The sequence below is a fragment of the Eubalaena glacialis genome, chromosome 20 (assembly GCF_028564815.1).
Source record: "Eubalaena glacialis isolate mEubGla1 chromosome 20, mEubGla1.1.hap2.+ XY, whole genome shotgun sequence".
In the NCBI taxonomy this organism is placed as follows: Eukaryota; Metazoa; Chordata; class Mammalia; order Artiodactyla; family Balaenidae; genus Eubalaena; species Eubalaena glacialis.
In genome coordinates this window covers 22,332,327-22,356,367 of record NC_083735.1, presented here as the reverse complement: position 1 = coordinate 22,356,367, position 24,041 = coordinate 22,332,327, and the positions used below count along the sequence as shown (strand labels likewise).

At 41.4% G+C, this 24,041-nt stretch overlaps 1 protein-coding gene, 1 long non-coding RNA gene and 1 pseudogene across 2 annotated transcripts in view; 2 read left to right on the top strand and 1 right to left on the bottom strand.

Moving 5' to 3' along the window:
* Nucleotides 1-24,041, top strand: part of LOC133081343 (uncharacterized) — a 72,617-nt gene that overhangs the window by 23,404 nt on the left and 25,172 nt on the right. The gene's annotated exons all lie outside the window — the stretch shown is intronic.
* On the top strand, nucleotides 11,230-12,371 carry LOC133081459 (alpha-ketoglutarate-dependent dioxygenase alkB homolog 4-like; annotated as a pseudogene).
* Nucleotides 19,711-24,041, bottom strand: part of LONRF1 (LON peptidase N-terminal domain and ring finger 1) — a 44,587-nt gene continuing 40,256 nt past the window's right edge. Inside the window, exon 12 of the mRNA XM_061177183.1 lies at nucleotides 19,711-20,969. Coding sequence (XP_061033166.1) covers nucleotides 20,811-20,969 — 159 coding nt within the window. The 3' untranslated portion in view covers nucleotides 19,711-20,810. The remainder of the gene's footprint in view (nucleotides 20,970-24,041) is intronic.

The following is a 24,041-nucleotide window of genomic DNA, read 5'->3' as shown; positions in this document are numbered from 1 at the left end:
ACCAAATTCATTGATTAGTTCTAGTAGTTTTCTGGTGGCATCTTTAGGGTTTTCTATGTATAGTATCATGTCATCCACAGACAGTGACAATTTTACTTCTTCTTCTCCAATTTGTATTCCTTTTATTTCTTTTTCTTCTCTGATTGCCATGGCTAGGACTTTCAAAACTATGTTGAATAAGAGTGGCGAGAGTGGACATCCTTGTCTTGTTGCTGATCTTAGTGGAAATGCTTTCAGTTTTTCACCATTGAGTATGATGTTTGCTGTGGGTTTGTCATATATGGCCTTTATTATGTTGAGGTAGATTCGCTCTGTGCCCATTTTCTGGAGAGTTTCTATCATAAATTGGTGTTGAACTTTGTCAGAAGCTTTTTCTGCATCTGTTGAGATGATCATATGGTTTTTATTCCTTAATTTGTTAATGTGGTGTATCACATTGATTGATTTGCTTATATTGAAGAATCCTTGCATCCCTGGGATAAATCGCACTTGACCATGGTGTATGATCCCTTTAATGGGTTGTTGGATTCTGTTTGCTAGTATTTTGTTGAGGATTTTTGCATCTATGTTCATCAGTGATATTGGTCTATAATTTTCTTTTATTGTGATATCTTTTTCTGGTTTTGGTATCAGGGTGATGGTGGCTTTGTAGAATGAATTTGGGAGTGTTTCTCCCTCTGCAGTTTTTTGGAAGAGTTTGAGAAGGATGGGTGTTAGCTCTTCTCTAAATGTTTGATAGAATTCACCTGTGAAGCCATCTGGTCCTGGACTTTTGTTTGTTGGAAGATTTTAAATTACGGTTTCAATTTCATTACTTGTGATAGGTCTGTTTATATTTTCTAATTCTTCCTGGTTCAGTCTTGGAAAATTGTACCTTTCCAAGAATTTGTCCATTTCTTCGTGGTTGTCCATTTTATTGGCATATAGTTGTTTGTAGTAGTCTCTTATAACCCTTTGTATTTCTGCAGTGTCGGTTCTGATTTCTCCTTTTTCATTTCTAATTTTACTGATTTGCGTCCTCTCCCTTTTTTTCGTGATGAGTCTGGCCTAAGGGTTTATCAATTTTGTTTATCTTCTCAAAGAACCAGCTTTTAGTTTTATTGATCTTTGCTATTGTTTTCTTTGTTTCTATTTCCTTTATATCCGCTCTGATCTTTATGATTTCTTTCCTTCTACTGACTTTGGGTTTTCTTTGTTCTTTTTTCTCTAGCTGTTTTAAGTGTAGGGTTAGATTGTTTGAGATTTTTCTTGTTTCTTGAGGTGAGATTGTATTGCTATAAACTTACCTGTTAGAACTGCTTTTGCTGCATCCCGTAAGTTTTGGGTTGTCGTGTTTTCATTCTCATTTGTTTCTATGTATTTTTTAATATCTTCTTTGATTTCTTCATTGATCTCTCGGTTATTGAGTAGCACACTGTTTAGCCTCCATGTATTTGTGTTTTTTACAGTTTTTTTCCTGTAATTGATTTCCAGTCTCATAGCGTTGTGGTCAGAAAAGATGCTTGGTATGATTTCAATTTTCTTAAATTTTCTGAGGCTTGATTTGTGACCCAAGATGTGATCTATCCTGGAGAATGTTCTGTGTGCACTTGAGAAGAAAGTGTATTCTGCCACTTTTGAGTGGAATGTTCTGTAAATATCAATTAAATCTATCTGGTCTGTTGTGTCATTTAAAGCTTATGTTTCCTTATTTATTTTCTGTTTGGATGATCTGTCCATTGGTGTAAGTGGCATGTTAAAGTCCCCTACTTTTATTGTGTTACTGTCGATTTCTCCTTTCATGGTTGTTAGCATTTGCCTTACGTATTGAGGTGCTCCTGTGTTGGGTGCGTAAACATTTATAATTGTTATATCTTCTTCTTGGATTGATCCTGTGATCTTTATGTAACGTCCCTCCTTATCTCCTGTAACAGTCTTTATTTTAAAGTCTATTTTATCGGCTACGAGTATTGCTACTCCAGATTTCTTTTGCTGTCCATTTCTATGGAATATCTTTTTCCATCCCTTCACCTTCACTCTGTATGTGTCCCTAGGTCTGAAGTGTGTCTCTTGTAGACAGCATATACGTGGGTCTTGTTTTTATATCCATTCAGCCAGTCTGTGTCTTTTGGTTGGGGCATTTAATCCATTTACATTAAAGGTTATTATCGATATGTATGTTCCTGTTACCATTTTCTTAATTGTTTTGGGTTTGTTTTTGTGGGTCTTTTTCTTCTCTTGTGTTTCCCGCCTAGAGAAGTTTCTTTAGCATTTCTTGTAAAGCTGGTTTGGTGGTGCTGAATTCTCTTAGCTTTTGCTTGTCTGTAAAGGTTTTAATTTCTCCGTCGAATCTGAATGAGATCCTTGCTGGGTAGAGTAATCTTGGTTGTAGGTTTTTCTCTTTCATCACTCTAAGTATATCCTGCCACTCCTTTCTGGCCTGCAGAGTTCCCTCCGAAAAATCAGCTGATAACCTTATGGGGACTCCTTTGTATGTTATTTTTTGTTTTTCCCTTGCTGCTTTTAATATTTTTTCTTTAAATTTAATTTTCGTTAGTTTGATTAATATGTGTCTTGGTGTGTTTCTCCTAGGGTTTATCCTGTATGGGACTCTCTGTGCTCCCTGGACTTGGGTGACTATTTCCTTTCCCATATTAGGAAAGTTTTCGACTCTAATTTCTTCAAATATTTTCTCAGACCCTTTCTTTTTCTCTTCTTCTTCTGGGACCCCTATAATTCGAATGTTGGTGCATTTAGTGTTGTCCCAGAGGTCTCTGAGATTGTCTTCAATTCTTTTCATTCTTTTTTCTTTATTCTGCTCTTTGGCAGTTATTTCCACCATTTCATCTTCCAGCTCACTTATTCGTTCTTCTGCCTCAGTTATTCTGTTATTGATTTCTTCTAGTGTATTTTTCGTTGCAGTTATTGTGTTGTTCATCTCTGTTTGTTTGTACTTTAGTTCTTCTAGATCTTTGTTAAACATTTCTTGTATTTTCTCAGTCCGTGCCTCCATTCTGTTTCCAAGATTCTGGATCATCTTTACTATCATTACTCTGAATTCTTTTTCAGGTAGATTGCCTATTTCCTCTTCATTTATTTGGTCTTGTAAGTTTTTACCTTGCTCCTTCATCTGTGACATATATGCTGTCTTATTTATTTATTTAATTGTGTTCCTGTCTTACTGGTTGTTTGGCCTGAGGCTTCCAACACTGGAGCGTGTTGGCTGTTGGGTAGAGCTGGGTCTTCGTGCTGAGATGAGGACCTCTGTGAGACCTCATTCCGATGAATATTCCCTGGAGTCTGAGGTCCTCTTTTAGTCCAGTGGTTACGGCACAGAGCTCCTACCACAGGAGCTTCGGCCCGACCCCTGGCTCATGAACCAAGATCCCACAAGCTGCATGGGGTGGCAAAAAAAACCCCCACAAAAACAGAGTACAATAACAAAGTAAAAAGTAAAGTTAGACTAGGAAAATACCAGATAAAAAATAAAAATATAGATGAATCAACAACTGGAAGGTACAACAGTACCACAATAGTAAAAAAGAGGAGGAGGGAAAAGAGAAAGGAAAACAAAGGGGGGGGGAAGTGCCTTGGCTGTGGAGGGTGGGGCCTAAGCAAGGGCGAGGTTTGGGTGGTGGGTGGGGCCTATGCTCAGGATCCACAGGGCTGGAAAAGGCCTTGGGGGCTGTGGGGGGTGGGGCTTAGGCTCAAGGAACAGAAGGGGCCCAGGCGTGGCCCCACCCCTGGTCTCAGAGGGCGGGGGACCTCACCTGGGAGCCCAGCAGGCTTCCTGAGCTCGAGTGGGCAGGGCAAACGCCCTCTGCTCCTCTGCTGCTCCTCAAATCCTGCAGGGCCCCTCCCACCTGCCTCTCCTGTTCTCCCCTCAGCCTCCCTCCTATGCCCCTAAGGACCCACATGGCCTGGAGGGGGCTTTGGAGAGCAGGGAACCGGCCTGGGAGCTCAGCAGGCTCCCTGTACCCGAGTGGGCGGGGCAGTCACCCTCTGCTCCTCCCGCCTACTTCTCCTGATCTCCCTGGCTTCAGGGGTGCCAATCCTGTCCGGCCTCCACTTCTCCTCCCTCCTCTTCCCCACACGTCCTACTGGCTCACTTGGGGGTTCCCTCCCGTCTCCTTGGGCATCAGGGTCCCCCACCAGCAGCCAGCAGGTGCCCTAGTTGTGGGAAGACCTGCATCTTCCCACACCGCCATCTTGACTCCTCCCCCTAGATTTCTTAATTGAGACTTATTTCTACAACTGAGGAAATGTGGCAGATGGAGCTTCCTGCTACATTGGTTTTTTTCCCCCAACTTTCTACTAATTTAGTATGAAGAAACCTCCAGAAAGCCTTTTCTATCTAAAAACATGTCCAAACAGTGATCAGAGCCCATATGGTTGGAAAACAGGAATGCTAGGAAGGAATGGTGAGGAAATTTTACTTGTTGCTTATTATATGTCTGTATTACTTAATTTTCTTATAAAAATGTGTTATATATGTGTAATTACATTAAAACAAGCCATCAAAGCAGTCATCTAAATCACCATGTGGTGAGCAGTCAGCCTAACCCTTGTTTTCTAGGTTTGGGCAATACTCTTTACTACATTTTCAAGTCTTTCTGGTAACCAGTGTGAGGCAGGAAAGGAGGTGTGAGCCTTGATATTTACTAGCAAGTGCCCCTATTTCCTCCATCCCCCCACGGGACTGTGCAGGAAAATAGGCTAGAATGAGACTTTTCTAAAAGCATGACATCTCAGACTAGAGTTGATCTTCCTGGCCACCAGGTGACGCTTGTGTGTCTCTGCAGGGAAAGAGATTTGAGTAACAATCTAGACAGTAATTTTTAGAAATTCAGGATATTTAACAAATCACCAGATTATCTCATGCAGAAATGGAGTATAGGTGTTTCTTGACACGTTTTTATAAACAGATCAGAAAATTTTACCTTGGTAAGAAATTCTATTTTCTCAATTAAGAAAAGATGACATTCTGATTTCTATCTGAAGATCCCCATATCTAAATTCTAAAGTTATAGTTAAGATTGTAGGCATTAGGTTAACAATCAAAAAGTGCATAGTGGGACTTCCCTGGTAGTGCAGTGTTTAAGAATCCACCTGCCAATGCAAGGGACATGGGTTCGAGCCCTGGTCCGGGAAGATCCCACATGCCGCGGAGCAACTAAGCCCATGCACCACAATTACTGAGCCTGTGCTCTAGAGCCCGTTGGCCACAACTGCTGAGCCCGTGTGCCACAACTACTGAAACCCGCATGCCTAGAGCCCATGCTCCATAACAAGAGAAGCCACCGCAATGAGAAGCCCGCACACTGCAATGAAGAGTAGCCCCTGCTCACCGCAACTAGAGAAAGCCCGTGCACAGCAACAAAGACCCAATGCAGCCAAAAACAAACAAACAAATAAATAAATAAATAAATAAGAAATGTGCATAGTATATGCATATTCGCCTCACTCCAAATTGTAGGTTGACCCCATGCAGGTGAACAGCCAGACATATCTCAGACTTTCCCTCCCCTGCAGGATAACTGAAAAACATTTGATTCCTTCCTAACTCTGGGTTACATTGCAAAACAATATTCTATCAATTTAATACATCATAATGACACAAAATTCAGGGCCAACCAATTCTTGGCTTTTCACAGCACTTGAGAGTGATTCCAGCACACTTAGCCTCACACCCTTTTTTAACCTCCCTAATGTGTGTCTGTGTCTTAAGACACATACACAAATGTATGAATCATAATAGCAAAAAAACTGGAAATAATTCACGTCTATCAACAGTAGAAGAAATTTAAAAATTGTGGTAAGCTCATAAAATAGAATACTATACAACAAAGAAAATGAATAAGATATAATAATACTGATTGAAATAAGACAAGCACAAAATATATATCATGTGATTCCATTTATATAAATTGAAAAACAGGCAGAATTAATCAACGGTTTTAGAAGTCAAGGTAGTAGTTACATTTGGGGAGGGTAGTAATTTGGAAGGAGAATGAAGGGGTTTCTGGGTACTAGTTGTGTTCTATTGCTTTACCCAGATATCTTCATTTTATGATAGTTCATTAAAGCTGTACATTTATGCTTTGTACACTTCTCTTTTTCTGTTTTTATTTTATATTGGAGTATAGTTGATTTACAATGTTGTGTTAGTTTCAGGTGTACAGCTAAGTGATTCATTTATACATATACCTATATCCATTCTTTTTCAGATTCTTTTTCCATATAGATTATTGCAGAGTATCAAGTAGAGTTCCCTGTGCTGTACAGTAGGTCCTTGTTGATTGTCTTATTTTATATGTAGTAGTGTGTATATATGTTAATCGCAAATTCCTGATTTATTCCTACCCACCCCCAACCTTTCCCCTTTGGTAACCATAAATTTGTTTTTGAAGTCTATGAGTCTGTTTCTGTTTTGTAAGTAAGTTCATTTGTATCTTTTTTTTTTTAGATTCCACATATAAGTGATGTCATATGATATTTGTCTTTCTCCATCCATGTTGCTACAAATGGCATTATTTCATTCTTCTTCAGGGCTGAGAAATATCCCATTGTATATATATACCACATGTTCTTTATCCATTTCTCTGTCGATGGAAATTTAGGTTGCTTCCATGTCTTGGCTATTGTAAATAGTGTTGCAGTGGACACTTGGGTGCCTGTATCTTTTTTTTTTAATTTTTATTGGAGTATAGTTGATTTACACTGTTGTGTTAGTTTCAGGTGTACAGCAAAGTGAATCAGTTACACATATACATATATCCACTATTTTTTAGATTCTTTTCCCATATAGGCCATTACAGAGTATTGAGTAGAGTTCCCTGTGCTATACAGTATGTCCTTATTATTTACCTATTTTATATATAGTAGTGTTTATATGTCAGTCCCAGTCTGCCAATTTATCCTTCTCCCCTTTTCCCCCGGTAACAATAAGTTTATTTTCTACATCTGTAACTTTCTGTTTTGTAGATAAGTTCAGTTGTACCCTTTTTTTTTTTAGATTCCATGTATAAGTGATACCATGATATTTGTCTTTCTCTGACTTCACTCAGTATAACAATCTCTAGGTCCATCCATGTTGCTGCAAATGGCATTATTTTGTTCTTTTTTATGGCTGAGTAATATTCCATTGTACATACGTACCATATCTTCTTTATCCATTCCTCTGTTGATGGACATTTACGTTGCTTCCATGTCCTGGCTATTGTAAATAGTGCTGCAGTGAACATTGAGGTGCATGTATCTTTTTGAATTCTGGTTTTCTCCAAATATATGCCCAGGAGTGGGATTGCTGGATCATATGGTAGCTCTATTTTTAGTTTTTTAAGGAACCTGCATACTGTTCTCCATAGTGGCTGTATCAATTTACATTCCCACCAACAGTGTAGGAGGGTTCCCTTTTCTCCACACCATCTCCAGCATTTATTGTTTGTAGATTTTTTGATGAGGCCGTTCTGACTGGTGTCAGGTGATACCTCATTGTAGTTTTGATTTGCATTTCTCTAATAATTATTGATTTTGAGCATCTTTTCATGTGCTTTTTGGTCATTTGCATGTCTTCTTTGGAGAAATGTCTATTGAGATCTGCCCATTTTTTGATTGGGTCGTTTGTTGTTTTGATATTGAGCTGCATGAGCTGTTTGTATATTTTGGAGATTAATCCCTTGTCAGTTACTTCATTTGCAAATATTTTCTCCCACTCTAAGGGTTGTCTTTTCGTTTTGTTTATGGTTTTCTTTGCTGGGCAAAAGCTTTTAAGTTCAATTAGGTCCCATTTGTTTATTTTTGTTTTTTATCTTCATTACTCGAGGAGGTGGATCCAAAAAGATACTGCTGAGATTTATGTCAAAGATTGTTCTTCCTGTGTTTTCTTCTAAGACTTTTATAGTATCCGGACTTACATTTACGTCTTTAATCCATTTTGAGTTTATTTTTGTGTATGATATTAGAGAATGTTCTAATTTCATTCTTTTACATGTAGCTGTCCAGTTTTCCCAGCACCACTTATTGAAGAGACTGTCTTTTCTCCATTGTGTAGTCTTGTCTCCTTTGTTGTAGATTAATTGACCATAAGTGTGTGGTTTTATTTCTGGGCTTTCTATCCTGTTCCATTGATCTATATTTCTGTTTTAGCTCCAGTACCATACTATTTTGATTACTGTAGCTTTGTAGTATAATCTGAAGTCAGGGAATTGATTCCTCCAGCTCCGTTTTTCTTTCTCAGGATTGCTTTAGCTATTCGGGGCCTTTTGTGTTTCCATACAGATTGTAAAAATGTTTTGTTTTAATTCTGTGAAAAATGCCATTGGCAATTTGATAGGAATTGCATTGACTCTGTAGATTGCTTTGGGTAGTAGAGTCATTTTGATAATATTGATTCTTCCAGTCCAGTAACACAGTATATCTCTCCATCTGTTTGTGTCATCTTTTATTTCTTTCATCAGTGTCTTATAGTCTTCTGAGTACAGGTATTTTGCCTCCTTAGGTAGGTTTATTCCCAGGTATTTTATTCTTTTTGATGGGATGCTAAATGTGATTGTTTCCTTAATTTCTCTTTCTGATCTTTTGTTGTTAGTGTATAGGAATGCAAGAGATTTCTGTGTATTAATTTTGTATCCTCCAACTTTACTATGGCTCATCAATGAATTCGGTAGTTTTCTGATAGCATCTTCAGGATTTTCTATGTATAGTATCATGTGACCTGCAAACAGTGACAGTTTTACTGCTTCTTTTCCAATTTGGATTCCTTTTATTCTTTTTCTTCTCTGATTGCTGTGGCTAGGACTTCCAAAGCTATGTTGAATAAAAGTGGTGAGAGTGGACATCCTTGTCTCATTCCTGATCTTAGAGGAAATGCTTTCAGTTTTTCACAATTGAGAATGATGTTTGCTGTGGGTTTGTCATATGTGGCCCTTATTATGTTGAGGTAGGTTCCCTCTGTGCCCACTTTCTGGAGGGTTTTTATCATAAGTGGTTGTTGAATTTTGTCAGAAGCTTTTTCTGCATCTTTTGAGGTGATCATGTGGTTTTTGTCTTTTGTTGATGTGGTGTATCACACTGATTGATTTGTGGATATTGAAGAATCCTTGCATCCCTGGGACAAATCCCACTTGATCATGGTGTATGATCCTTTTAATGTATTGTTGGGTTCAGTTTGCTTGTATTGTGTGCCAGCTGTCTGTCCCAGCTGATGTCTCTGCTGGTGAGGGAGGCTTTCCTCGGGTGTGGGAATCTCATCTGTTCTTCAGCTCCCCACCAGGGGTGCAGGTCCTGTCCCACGCTACCTGGTTGTGTGGGGATTTTTCTTGTCCTTTTAGGTTTCCAAGGTCTTCTGCTAGTGTTCAGCAGGTGGTCTGTGAGAATTGTTCCATTTGTAGATGTATTCTTGATGTACTTGTGGGGAGAGGTGAACTCCATGTCCTCCTTTTCCACCATCTTGACTCCTCCCCCTGTTAAACATTTCTTGTATCTTCTCTGTCTGTGCCTCCATACTTTTTCTGAGATCTTGGATTCTCTTTACTGTCATTACTCTGAATTCTTTTTTGGGTAGATTGCCTATCTCCACTTCATTTAGTTGTTCTTCTGGGTTTTTATCTTGTTCCTTCATCTGGAACAAGACAGCAGATACTTTTCTGCTGTCTCATTTTGTCTGACTTTCCGTGTTTGTGGTCTCCTTTTCACAGGGTGCAGGATCGTACTTCCTCTTGCTTCTGGTGTCTGCCCCCTTGTGGGTGAGGTTGGTCCAGGGCCTTGTGCAGGCTTCCTAGTGAAAGGGACTGGTGCCTGCCCACTGGTGGGTGGAGTTCAGCCTGTCCGTCTGGTGGGCAGGACCATGTCAAGGAGTGTGTTTAGAGGTGGCTGTGAGCTCAGGAAGACTTGAGGCAGCCTGTCTGCTGATGGGTGGGGCTGTTTTCTCCCCCGACCCCCGCTGGTTGTTTGGCCTGAGGTGTCCCAGCACTGGAGTCTGCAGGCTGTTGGGTGAGGCCAGGTCTCGGTGCCAAAATGGTGACCTCTGGGAGACCTCACACTGAGCAGTGTTCCCTGGGGCCTGTACCACCAGCGCCCTTGCCTCCACAGTGAGCCATCGCGAACCCTCACCTCCCCAGCAGAGTCTCCAAGACCCGCATGTAGATCTAGCCCAGGCTTCTGTGGAGCCACTGCTCTGTGCTGGGTCCCAGTGCATGTGAAACCCTGTGTGTGCCCTCCAAGGGTGGAATCTGTTCCCCAGTCCCGTGGCGCTCCTGCATTCAAGCCTCGCCGGCCTTCAAAATCAAGTGCTCTGGGGGCTCCCTCTCCCAATGCCAGACCCTCAGTCTGGGGAGCCTGATGTTTGTCTCAGAACGCTCACTCCTGTGGGAGAACTTCTGCAATATAATTATTTTCCAGTTTGTGGGTCGCCCACCTGGTGGGTATGGGATTTGTTTATATTGTGAAAGTGCTGCTCCTACCATTTTGTTGTGGCTTCTCCTTTGTCTTTGGATGTGAAATATCTTTTTTGGTAGGTTCCAGTCTTTTTTATCGATGGTTGTTCAGCAGTTAGTTGTGATTTTAGTGTTTTCGTGAGAGGAGGTGAGCTCAAGTCCTCTACTCCACCATCTTGTCCAGAATCCTGTACACTTTTCTATATGTGTGTTGTACTTTGAATTTAAAAGTCTAAAATATATAAATAATTTTTTCCTAATACCTATGAACCACCCAGAGATTTAAAATCAACAGGCATAAGATTTTAGTATTTATATGTTATATACATAGTAAAAGTTCAACAAATAGCATATTGATTGATGTCATCTGCTAATTAAAGCTATTTTGATATCAGACTAAATTTGAATTTTTTTTTCTGGCCATGGATATTTTGTTGTAAACTTTTGAGTGCAGGAATAACATTGGTTAGGTCTAAAGTGAGGCAGCCTTTTGTGATCTGTCATGTATGAAAAAATCTGGATGAAGTGAGTGTTTGATAAGGGATGCTTTCCATTGGATAAAGTCCTAGCTCTTTCTAGTGCCTTTGTGATTTGACACCCACCTACCACCTCAGCCTCATCTAGACCTACTTCTCCCCTTACCCACTTTCCTTCTGGGCACACCATAAGCAATACAAAATTCCGCGTGGTTCTCTGATCCCATGTTGATCACTCTACCTGGACCACTGCCCACACCCATTTTTTTCACCGGTCCAATCCTAGTCTATATCAATTCTCCATTTAGTTTTCATTCTTCATTGACTTCACAGTGGCCATGTACTCCCCAGTCAGCACAGCCTACCCTGGAACACTGATCATGCACATAACACATTTGCGACGTATCTGTCTTTTCTACCAAACTGTAAGTTTAAAAGGAGTCGATACAAGTATTCCAAATACCTGTAACGGTTCTGGGCACATGGTAGACGCTAATAAGTATTGTTGGAACCAAAGATCTAACTGTGAAAATAGTACTCTCTCTCATTCTCCACACAGAAGGGAGCCACTGGGAGCATATGCCTCCCTTGCTTTAAACTCTCCAACAGCTTCCCAAACCAACTCAAAGAAAATCCAAAGTGTCCTTACTGTGGTCTATAAAATATTACGTAATCTGGTCCCTGCCTAATTCTCTGTTCTTTGCTTCTGCTATTCTCTTTAATCCCTAAACTCTGGCCTCATTGGTCTTCTTTTCATACCTGCACACACCAATCTCATTCTCCTCTTAGGGTTTTGTACTTACTCCTTCCTCTGTCTGCAGTGGTGCCCTCACAGTGTCATCCTGGCTGCTGTGGTGGCGGCCCTGAAGGGCCTTCAGGAATGCCGTGCAAGGGCATCCAGACCTGTCTGGTCCAGCAGCAGCAGGGAGGCGGCCCCGCCCTGGCACCACTACCCACACGAAGCACAGCCTCTCATCTACTGCTCAGACACTGGCTGGGCCATGGGGGCCAAGGAGTCTGACTTTTAAGACTGAGCCAGCCGCTTCCCAGTGCAACGTTGATAGAGGACCTCGTGACTAGGGAGAAGGAGGCTGAGATGGCACAGCTGCTGGACCATGAGCCCTGGTAGCTCTCACAGCCTGGACGGAGCAGGCAGGACTATGGACCCAAAGGCAACTTTCAGAAACAGAAGCTAAGGACTGCTGGCTTCAGAGGCCTCCCCAGCTTCGGCCGGCAGGTGGTGCGGAGAACCGGCCTCTTCCCCATCTGGGAGGACTTCCGGCGCGTCTAGCAGTGGACGCTGGACCACTGCCACGAGTGAAGTTCAGCCACAGACCCCACCTGGACCACGCCTGGCGTGGGGAGGGCTGGTGAGCCTCCTCGTCCTAGCCCCATCCAGCTTCCCCGCGGCCTTGGTGGAAGGTGCGATGGCCCCAGTAGGTCTGTGCTGGGCCAGCAGGTGGAGGCGGCTGTCCCCTAACCCCGTTGGTCTCTGCTGGGCACCCAAGAGCCGCACGGACCTGGACCCAGGGCGGCACGCCCTCTGCCACGGTCACATGGGGCCACGTGTGCGCCACCTTCAGGGAGCCGTGGGCGTGTCTGTCCTGGCCAGAGACTTCAAGGACTAGAGTAGGATCCAGGAAGCCTGCAGATCTCCCTCCTTCCTTCAAAGGAAGCCCAGGTCTTCAGAGAAGACCGCTCAGTATCCTCAGACCCTGGGATGTGAGCCTTGCGTGAGAGCTGGTTGCGATGGACTGTGTGCCGGATCAGTGCCCTTTGACCTGCCCTATGGCCACTCTTTGGACTATTTAATCTAGTCTCTCCCCCCCAGTCTAGTGTTTGAAGCTTATTGAGGGCACAGACCTTACTTACTTTATTCCACAAAGTCCCTTGTCGCTGTGAGAGCACCTGGCACAAAGTAGGCTCTTGCTCACAGGAAACATCCTGACACGTCCTGTGAACGGGTGCAGGAAGGAAGGAATTAACGCATCTCCTTGGAAGTGTGATGGGACCCAGGACTTTACCCCCTCCTCTTTTAGTATAAATGAAGCCTGAGTTCTACCTCCGGGAAGATGGTTCTTTGGGATGCTAGTCTGCTGTCTTCTCAGCCTTCTGGCTTTCCAAATAAAGTTGCTATTCCTTGCCCAACAACAATAAAACAGTGCTGTCTCACTTAGATCTAGATTTTCTAACCATCTGACATTCTTAACCTTCATATATTGTCAACAATATGGTACAGAAGTAGCATAAGACTCTGTAAAATTAAGAATGAAAGTAACTTGACTTCATGAAATTTCTGTTTCCCAAGAGACCCCATTGATCTCTCAGTTTTGAAAATCAAACCAACTTAGTAGTAACATGAAATCACTTGTTCATATTTATATCCAGATAGGCAGTCATTCTAGAGGTATTTATTGAGTAACTAGTATACATATGATGTGCTAGAATCATTCAGATACGTTGACTTGGGATGGGAGGATGATTTAAAAAAATTTTTTTTTATTGAAGTATAGTTGATTTACAGTGTTGTGTTAATTTCTGCTGTACAGCAAAGTGATTTAGTTATACATATATAGACATTGTTTTTTTATATTCTTTTCCATTATGGTTTATCACAGGATATTGCGTGTAGTTCTCTGTGCTACACGGTAGGACCTTGTTGCTTATCCATGCTATATATGAAAGCTTACATCTGCTCACCCCAGCCTCCCACTCCATCCCTCCCCCAACCCCCTCCCCTTTGGCAACCCAACCACCAGTCTGTTCTCTATGTCCATGATTCTGTTTCGTAGATAGGTTCGTTTGTGTCATATTTTAGATTCCACATAAGTGATATCATATGGTCTTTTTCTTTCTGACTTACTTCACTTAGTATGATAATCTCTAGTTTCATTCATGTTGCTGCAAATGGCATTATTTCATTCTTTTTTATGGCTGAGTAGTATTCCATTGTATATATGTACCACATCTTCTTTATCCATTCATGTGTCGATGGACATTTAGGTTGTTTCCATGTCTTGGCTATTGTGAATAATGCTGCTAAGAACATAGGGGTGCATGTATCTTTTGGGATTAGAATTTTGTCTGGATATATGCCCAGAAGTGGGATTGTTGGATCATATGGTAGTTCTATTTTTGGTTTTTTAAGGAACCTCCATACTGCTCTCCCTAGTGGCTGCACCAACTTACATTCCCACCAACAGTGTAGGAGGGTTCCCTTTTCACCACATCAGGAGGATGATTTTCTTGTCTACAATGTCTCATATTTGACAGCTAGTCTGAATGGGTTTGTGAATAGATGTTTCTGGAGTCAAGGCATAATTATTTTGAGTCTCATCTGTTGATTTGTCTTTCATTCCCTACCTTTCTTCATTATTGTCAACTTTACCTACAAATTTCCCAACTCCAGTTACTAGAATCAATTATATCTGAAAAAGGAAGTTTTCAACCACTTTCAGACCCACTTCCACATGGCCTTTGCATCATAATCCTTGTTGTCAGCCTGAATCGAATGCTGTATTAGGTCCTGAGGTTGTGGTGTACCACAAACCGAGTGGCTTTCAACAGTAGGAACCTATTCTCTACATACAAAACCGGCAGAGCCATCTTCAAAGTTCATGCTGGAGTGGAGTGTCTCCAACTGAGGGGGGCCCATGATAAGAGAGAAACCCCCTTATTTACCAGGCAAGTAAGCACTGAAAAACTGTAAACTGCCGTGAGGCACAGGCAGCATGAAAAGCATAAAATTGAGTATAAAACACCAACATAAAGAAAAAACCTCAGGCAAACTGTTGTGATTTTGTTAAATTAACATTTGTTAAGTAGAACCTTGGTACTGAGTCAAATGATGAGCCACAGTTTAACAAAGACTGAAAGGGAAAGTGAAATAGAGAAGATTATTATTACTCAGAGGTCCTGGCGGAGGTCCATGGCAGCCTCGAGGGGCCACATGGAGAGGTTAAGGCAGGATGCAGGCAGAGTGGGACCAGCAGGACCTGGGGCACTTGGCTTTATTAGGGTCCACAGGTGCAGTGCTTTGCGGGTCCCAGGTTAAGGCTGGATCAGTTAATTCAAACCATAAAGAGCAGGGTTTAAGCTCGCTCCAGGGGGCTCTTATGCACAAGTGGAGAAAGCTAGGAGGCAGGAGAGACTCTTTATCAGCAGGGGTGTTGGAGAAGTCACATCAGGAACTTGTGACTCTGAGGCTTCCATGGAGGGCACGCACCCATGGGAGGGCTAGTGTCAGTTCAAGGCCCCCACTGGGCACTTGGCTGCACAAATTGATGTCCAGGCAGCAGTATTATGGAGTAATTTAGTGAACCCCTCAACACAAACCAATGCCCACACTCCAAGATAGATCAAAGAAAAATTATCTAAACTGAAACACAAAGAGCAAAGAAAGGGAAAATAGAGCATCAGAGAGCTATGAAAGAATATCAAATGGGCTAACATACATGTAAAGAAGGGAAAAAGAAAAATGTATATTTGGAGATATGTATGTGTATATATGTATGTGCATCTGTGGCATAGTTTAATACATTTACAGTGAAATACCAAGTCCAAAACACTGAATAAATTCAACTATTATTTCATGCTGAGAGAGAACAGGGAAGTTATTTAAAAATTGGGGTGCCAGGGAAGAACCTAGATCACTTAAAAGAACAAAAGTCAGGTTTGCATTAGACTTTCAGCAGCAACATATATGTATGTATGTGCCTAGTATGGGGTCTGGTACTTAAGAGGAGCTCAATCGAAGGCCACTACTCCGCACCAAGAGACCTGGTTATTGCACATCTGTTTTTACTTGCCACTTAACATCCTGTCTTGGGCTTGGACATTTGAGTATGAGAGGTAATTCCTAAGTCTGGTAATTCCTAAGTCTGTTCTAACTCCACTGATGTGGAAATGTCCTTGGAACTAAAGGTATGTTTTTCTTTCACTCCCTGGCTTGCACAAGGAGTTCTTACAGCCTTTCACCTTGCCATTTTGTTTTCTTTGCTGTCCTTGCTTAGATGTGTTCTAGCACATTAGGCTGTTCAACAGTGATCTGTATGTTGCTACATCGTTATTTCTCTAGCTTCATATTCAATTTGTTGATGGTAAGAAAATTCATTTCAGGAATCTCCTATACACTCCTTCCTCCCTCCTTTCCTTTACTTTTTTGGAAGAGTTTGTTGACTGTCTTGACTAATTCCAGTGATACTGGTTTACAGTTAAATCAAGTGGATTAAGATTTGAGAATCATTGAGTACACAGCAACAAAGGCATTTCAAAGAATGCGGAAGGTATTATAAGCATGGGGTATATAAGCATATGAGATTTTCCCAATTTCAATGTTATATACCATTGTTCTGTTGTGGGTTTTTGTTTTAATTTGGGTCTCTGCGACTTGAAACATGGGGGATAAGAAGACGCCACAGTATGAGCTTGGGTTGAAGATTATGAACATTTTAATGATCCTTGATACATAACTGCAATATTACTTTCTAAAAAGGTTGTTAGCAATTTACACTGCTCCCAAAAATATAGGGCTGAGCCCAATTTGGCCATCTCATCATCTTGGTGAGGTGCTTAAAAATAAGTCATAATATTATCGCTCTAAAATGCACCCCTCCCCCAAGTGTAAAGCCTACTAAGTCAGGGAGGCACGTCAGTCACTTCCAGACCCTTCACATATCGACCTTCTTAGATGCCTTAGAACCTGGGTGGTGGTAAGGTTGAGCCAGACTGCCCCGGTTCGGTCAGTTCCACCACACATTAGCTGTGTAATCCTTTGACAAATTACTTAACTACTTAGTGTATCCATTTCCTCATCCTTACAAGGACACCACCTACTTCACAGGACTTTTCTGAGGATGAAATGTGCGTGTTTACCACATTTTGAAACGAAGTCTGTGCGCTTTTCAATATCCTACTGTGACCTGCCCCCCCCCAAAAAAAGTCCTTAAGGATACTTTTAAATTTTGGTGAACAGCCAAAAGCTATTTGAAGGCAGGTCTGTAAGAGAGCTCATTTATTAAGCCGCGTCATAAATGTCCTATCTGTAAAAAATGTTGGCATTTAAGTGTTGGCTTAGGAAGAAAATTCATCTCATTGAGCCAGTCATTTCCCTGTGGATCGATGAGCCAGACAGTTGAGTTATTGCTGTTTTGTCTGTCCTCGGTCATCTAAGTTTGCCTTATTGTCCTATTTAAATGGATCAACTTGGTACCTAAGAAAGCACATAAATTATTTTATTACTCTTGAGCTAATTACTTGCATTATTTGTTTCTTCCCTACTCTTAAGAAACTTCTCTCAGATGAATGTTAAAACTTTGAATCTCTCCTCCACATCTCGATATTTCCCTCCTACTCTGCCTCTACTGATTTCTGCATTGTGTTCTGGAAAGGACCCCAACTCAACGCTCTGCCTCATTCCTTCATCCTTTGTCTGAATTCATTCTTCTATTTAACTCGTCTGCTTAGTTTATTTGTATGATTCATTCACTGACTCCAGAAACTTTTATTGAATGCTTCTGTGGTGCCAGGGACTGTCTGAGGAACATATTTTAGATCTCCAGATAATTTTTGGAATTGCACATCCTCAAATCGAAGGGCACTGGATTTGTTGTATTGTTTAGAATGTTTTCCCTCAAATTTGTAGGACTTAACTGTCTACTCATCTTTGTCATGTGGGAGCTCTATTCCTTCCTGTGGGTGCTGGTGTGGTTCTGGGTGGCCTGCCTCTGCTGATTGTGGGGAACGCTGGAACGCACGCCGTGTGAGCGAGGTCGGCAGCCTGCTGTCTGTGCATGAGAGCCCTCCATCCCATGTGGCTAATAAAGGTTTCATGGTCTTCTCTGGCCCAACGCCCACATTTGGTGCTTTGGCCTGAGAACAGCTGCTGTTGCTGCCTGCTGCCCTGGCCAAGTGGGGAGAGGCCAAACGATCCAGCCGTGTCAAGTACAGCCTCCCCAAGGAATCTGCCCGAGTTTTCCAAGACCCTCTACCAGTCTGGGGATCCCCTGCAGTCCTCCATTTCTGTAAAGCTATGCTCTCCTCTGATCTTCTATATTAGATCCCGTTTCCATATCTCAAAAATTCCTCAAAAAGCATTGACTTTGGTTTTGGAATGCCATTAGATTTCATTTTCTTTACCGTCATTGTTTTGAACTTGGGGAGGAAGGTAAGATGAGGTATTTGCTCAGTCTAACCATCTTTATTCAACTTCCCTTCTTAACTGGCATTTATTTCAACTTTGTTCAGTGCTCAGCCTATGTCTTGGAGATTAAATCTGTCTAAACTGCTAGACACTGGTCTTGATACTCAGGAGAGGGTTTATGTATTTAATTCAGATATCCCCCATAAGTGCTATAAGCAAAGTACAAGGAAAGTGCTATGGATTCAGGGTTTTAGCTGCGTGAAGGCATTCAAGTTGACCTCAAGGAACAGGAAGAACTGGACATGTAGAGACAGGTGTGTAAGAAAAGAAGATCAACAACCAGCTACCTTGGCTTGAAATATGGAATTCATGACAGAACTTAGTTACTTAAAATGATAAGGGAAAAAAAAAAGTCAGATTCTCCCCCCACCCCTTCTTTTTCTGATAATCTGAATGGAAAGTGCAGTAGGAAAAAGATTTCCAGAGATTAAAAAAAAAAATCTATAGACAGAATAACTATCAGAGATCATTTACCACAAAACTAGGGTCAAATGATAAATAAAACCCATGAATTTCCATTAGTATGTGTGTGTATATATAGAGAGACCATTTAATGCTGCTTTGTGCGTGTGTATGTGTGGACACACGCAAGTACATACCACGGATGTAGATTCAGCACCAGGTAACTCCTACTGCCTCTGATACATATTTTGAGAACTATACAGAACTGTATAGGTAAACTCTTCATTTATACCACCCAGACACTATTTAAGCTATTTAACAGGCATTTGATAGTTTTTTATTACAAGAAAGTTCAATCTAACACTGCAGAAACTATTGATAAGGTACTTTTGGGGAATGGCCCATTCTTTAGACATTTTCTGTAGAACTATTCACGATTCGTGACTAGCATAATTGTGAGGGCAAAGGGTGGCTCTCTATCTAGGCAGTCATTTCTGCCTTTTTAATTAAAACATTCAATATTAAAAGATGATTTATTTATATTTTAAAACTCCTAGCTGGGAAATCAGGGACTGAAAGAATCAAGGCTGTTTAGCCAAGAGGTGTCCCCAATGGGGGTAACTAAGAGCCTTATCTTTATCCTAAAGGGAAATGGATTTTTCAGAGGTTGAAAAATGTGCCTTAGAGCAGCGGTCCCAAACTTTTTGGCCCCAGGGACCAGTTTCGTGGATGACACTTTTTCCACGGACCGGGGTGGGGTAGGGGGTAGTTCAGGCGGTAATGCGAGTGATGGGGAGCAGCAGATGAAGCTTCGCTCGCCTGCAGCTCGCCTCCTGCTCGCCTCCTGCTGTGTGGCCCGGTCCCTAACAGGCCACGGACTGGTACCAGTCCGGGGGTTGGGGGACCCCTGCTTTAGAGGATGGTTCTAGGCCTAAACTTTCCTTAAGACACTTTATTGTTTGGTCAAAAGATGACCAAAAAAAAAAGTATTTTGAAAGCTATAGCTTACATCTCACAGCACAAAACAGTAGGCAAAACTCATCTGTTCTCTACTCTGTAGCTTGATTCCTCCGCTGATCTTTTTTTGACATTAACCTAATCATTAAGAAAAAAAAAGTATTATGAATTTAGCTTTTATTCAAAATTAAATAAGCAAAAGCAAAATTTTTAAGAAACTTTTACAAATTACTTACATAAAAGAAAGTTAAGAGGGACAGTCACAAGTCTGCAACAAATAATTACAAAAGTATCTAGGGCAGCATGAATACAGACCATGTCACAGCATGGTGATCTAACTGTGATATGAATAAGGCATAACTAACATTTGCACCAAGACGAGAATTAAAAAAAAAAAACAAACCCAACATACTTTAAAAGCTTAGTTCTACATTAAGCTTCTTCTCTTCCCTTAGATCCTTAATGGGTTTATACTATGTAATTTTTTTAAACAAACATATCATGTCAAACTATAAATTACATAGATGGGCAGTTAATGTGAAAAGCGCCCCCTAAAATGTACAAACTAACTGGTACTGAACTGAGTTCTCCATTTACCTTTATGTACAGTTAAGTGTAAACCATATTTTCACAGTTTTAAGTGTTTTATGAATAGATGCACAGTACCAAGTCAGGTTTGCAATTGTTCCTGAAAACTGGCTCTAGGTTCTGCATCCGATGCCTGTTGGCTATTGTGATGCAAGTATTTACATAAATAAGAAACTGTGTCCTAGTCAATGGTCAAGACAGTTCAGCAAGAGCGGTATTTCCGACAAAGAGTGATACTCAATACCATAGCTTACGTACTTGTGCAAATTAAGCATCAGGACAGAGAAATCTGAGGCAAATTCAATTTGCAAAATCTTGTGTCGCTACTGTTGTAAACTTGGGCAATAAATGACCCTCGGCAAGTTCTGCTCTCTATGGCTTTTTTTTTTTCTTTTAAAATTTTAAAGCCAGAGAAAATGCACCCATACTACCCACACGGGCACGCACGCACGCACACACACACACACGCACCCACACACAGAGTTCTCATTTCATTTAGAGTATGGTACATAGTGCAACTTCATCACAATGTAGAGGTTTAACACACATTTAGTGTGTGTTTTTCTGTGCAAGTTCTTAGTGGTCTAAATCCTAGTTGAAGGTATTTGTTTGCAGAACCACATGATTCAGGAGGTTGAAGGAAAAAGAAAAAAAAAAAGAACAGTTTCATTACATTTCTCAAACCAGCACTGGATGTGCAAAGGCAGCGGACAATCTGGCCATCACCACAGCCAGATTAGGGTAATTTTAGAGGAAGATCCAAGCAGTTGGTTACTTAGATTGGTCTCTAGAAAAATAAGTCAGTATATGCTGTATCTTTGTCAACCGTTCTTTCAAAGACTTCATTGACAAAACCGACAGCTGATAGCGGGGGTCGACGGGAAGGACGGCAAGAAGCCACCAACACCAGGCGGGTCCATTAGGGATTGCCTAAAAAGAATCCACATTGTATAGTGTTAATAAAACAAATATTTATGTAATTACAGCAGTAAAAAACCACCACCAAGCTAATCTGTATTGAGCACTTTATGGTGTTAGATTCTTTTTCTAACTTAAAATTTTAATTGAAGTATAGTTGACTTACAATACTGTTAGTTTCAGGTGTGCAACACAGTGATTTAGTATTTTTATAGATTATCCTGCATATAAAGTTATTATAAAATGTTGACTATATTCCCTGTGCTGCACTTTACGTCCTTGTAACTTACCTATTTTATACCTAGTAGTTTGTACCTCTTAATCCCCTTTACCCCTCCGCCTCGTTCACTTCCCTCTGGTAACCACCATTTGTTTTCTGTATCTTTGAGTCTGTTTCGGTTTTGTTATGTTTGTTCATTTGTTTTATTTTTTTATACTCCACATAGAAGTGAAATACAGTATTTGTCTTTCTGACTTATTATGATAATCTCCAGGTCCATCCATGTTGTCACAAATGGCAAAATTTCATTCTTTTTTATGGCTGAGTAGCGTTCCATTGTAGATACACACACACACACACACCCCACATCTTTATTCATTCTGTTGATGGGCTTAGGTTGTTTCCATATCTTGGCAATTGTAAATAATGCTGCTGTGAACACTGGGGTGCATGTATCTTTTCAAATTAGTGTTTTCATTTTCCTTGGATATATACTCAAGAGTGGCATTGCTGGATCTCATGATAGTACAATTTTTAATTTTTTTGAGGAACCTCCATACTGTTTTCCACAGTGGCTGCACCAATTTACACTCCCACCAACAGTGCACGAGTGTTTCCTTTTCTCTCCACATCGTCACTAATACTTGTTATTCTTGTCTTCTTGACAATCCATTCTGACAGGTATGAGGTGGTATCTCAACATCACTAATCATCAGGGAAATGCAAATCAAAACCACAGTGAGCTATCATCTCACACCTGTCAGAATGGCTATCTCAAATCCTTTATCAGTCATGTAAGGAGGGCACTATTATGCCCATATAAAATGGGGAAACTGAAGCTCATAAATATAATGCAAATTGTCCAAGATATCTCAGCTCATGTGGCAGAGCCAAGATTCAAATAATCCAGACCTGCCTCATAGCCAGCACTCTTCCTCTTCACTGACCTAAACAGGGTATCTCAATCTCAGGCTACTGGCTTCTGGGGCTGGACAATTCTGTGTTATGGGGACTGTCCTGTGCATTGTAGCATGTTTAGCACATCTCTGACCTCTATCTACTAGCTGCCAGTAGCACCTCCCCCAGTTCTGATGGTCAAAATCGTCTCCAGATATTGCCAAATGTCCCACAGGGGCAAAATTGTCCCCAGTTGAGAACTGCTTTCTTAAAATATATATTTAAAACACTAAGGGACTTCCCTGGTGGTCCAGTGGTTAAGGCTCTGCGCTTCCAATGCAGGGGGCATGGGTTCGATCCCTGGTTGGGTAACTAAGATCCCGCATGCCACGCGGCATGGCCAAAAAAAATAAATAAATAAAATATTAGGATTCCCTGGTGGCGCAGTGGTTGAGAATCTGCCTGCCAATGCAGGGGACGTGGGTTCGAGCCCTGGTCTGGGAAGATCCCACGTGCCGCGGAGCAACTAGGCCCGTGAGCCACAACTGCTGAGCCTGCGCGTCTGGAGCTTGTGCTCTGCAACAAGAGAGGCCACGACAGTGAGAGGCCCGTGCACCGCGATGAAGAGTGGCCCCCGCTTGCCACAACTTGAGAAAGCCCACGCACAGAAACGAAGACCCAACACAGCCAAAAATAAATAAATAAATTTTAAAAAATATATATTAAGACAAGTTAATTGATATTTTTAAATGTCTTCAAAGAATTGTGGAATCCTAGGAAGGATATAGGAAAAGTCTCAGCTTACAGTTTCATTTGAGAAATAAACATATCTCCAGCAAAGAACTTCATCTGATGCTGCAGGGGCTGACTACTGGCTATGAAATGAGTTAGGAATTTATATACAAGAACGTTTAAGCCACCTTTACTACACACTGAATTGATTTTTACTGAACCTAAAACATGAAGTTTCAGAATGACAAAAGGAGCTATGACATGAATTGATATCAATAAGCTTCTCCTAGAATCAAACTGGACTTATCTGTGTCCTGCCTGTTGTCAACTCAGCATCACTGCCACCTTCTGTACTTTAGAGACATCAGAAACTACATTTCCCAGGATCCCCTCCCCCCATGTGGGGGGGTGGTTCCAGGTTAAACATGACCAATGAGAGGCACTCTTTCAAGATTTGGAAGTTGGGAGAGGAAGCCATTGTTCTCTGGAGGCTGTTGCCAAGTGTGGGCAGATGTGAGATTTGCAGAAGCTTTCCAGAGCATTCTTGAAAACCACCTGCTCCACTACTGGAAACTGAGATACTGGTGGGGACTGCCCTGGGATTCCCAAGGATGACAGCAGCTTCCCCTCAAGTCCTGAGCCCGTGCTCCACTGTGTCAGGAAGAGAGTCCCTGAGCTCCGCTGACGATGGCCTGATCTGATCCTCCCTCCTCCAGCTCTCCCAGTGGGGGTGTCAACTTTAATTCCAACAATAAACCCTTCACTCCCGGGATATATAGAGTGGCTGCTTTTGTTTTCCTGACTGAATCCTGACTCATACAGTATGACTAACTGAAAGCAGTGGAAGAGGACTGCATAATAAAAGTGAGGGTGGTGGAGGTGATTGGAAAGCAATGTTGAAATTTTCTACAAGTTGGTTTGTTAACATTTAAAATGTACTTATTCAATTCTGTGCTCATCAAAAGCTGTTTCTATCAAGTTCAGTCAGATTCAGGTAGCCAGGATAAAACAAACACGTGGCAACTGATATTATGCTGGACACAGAATGAGAACTCAATTTGGAGATGATGTGATGTTGAAATTTCAAGTTCGGGTGAAGGATTCAATTGAGATTCAGACAGATGTAGGCCGACCTTTGAAAACTGGAATGAGAGACAGTGTCCATCACAGGGGGATCAATTCTCTGTCCATCTGATATTCATTTACAGCCATTCCTTTATGTAATCTATTCCCAT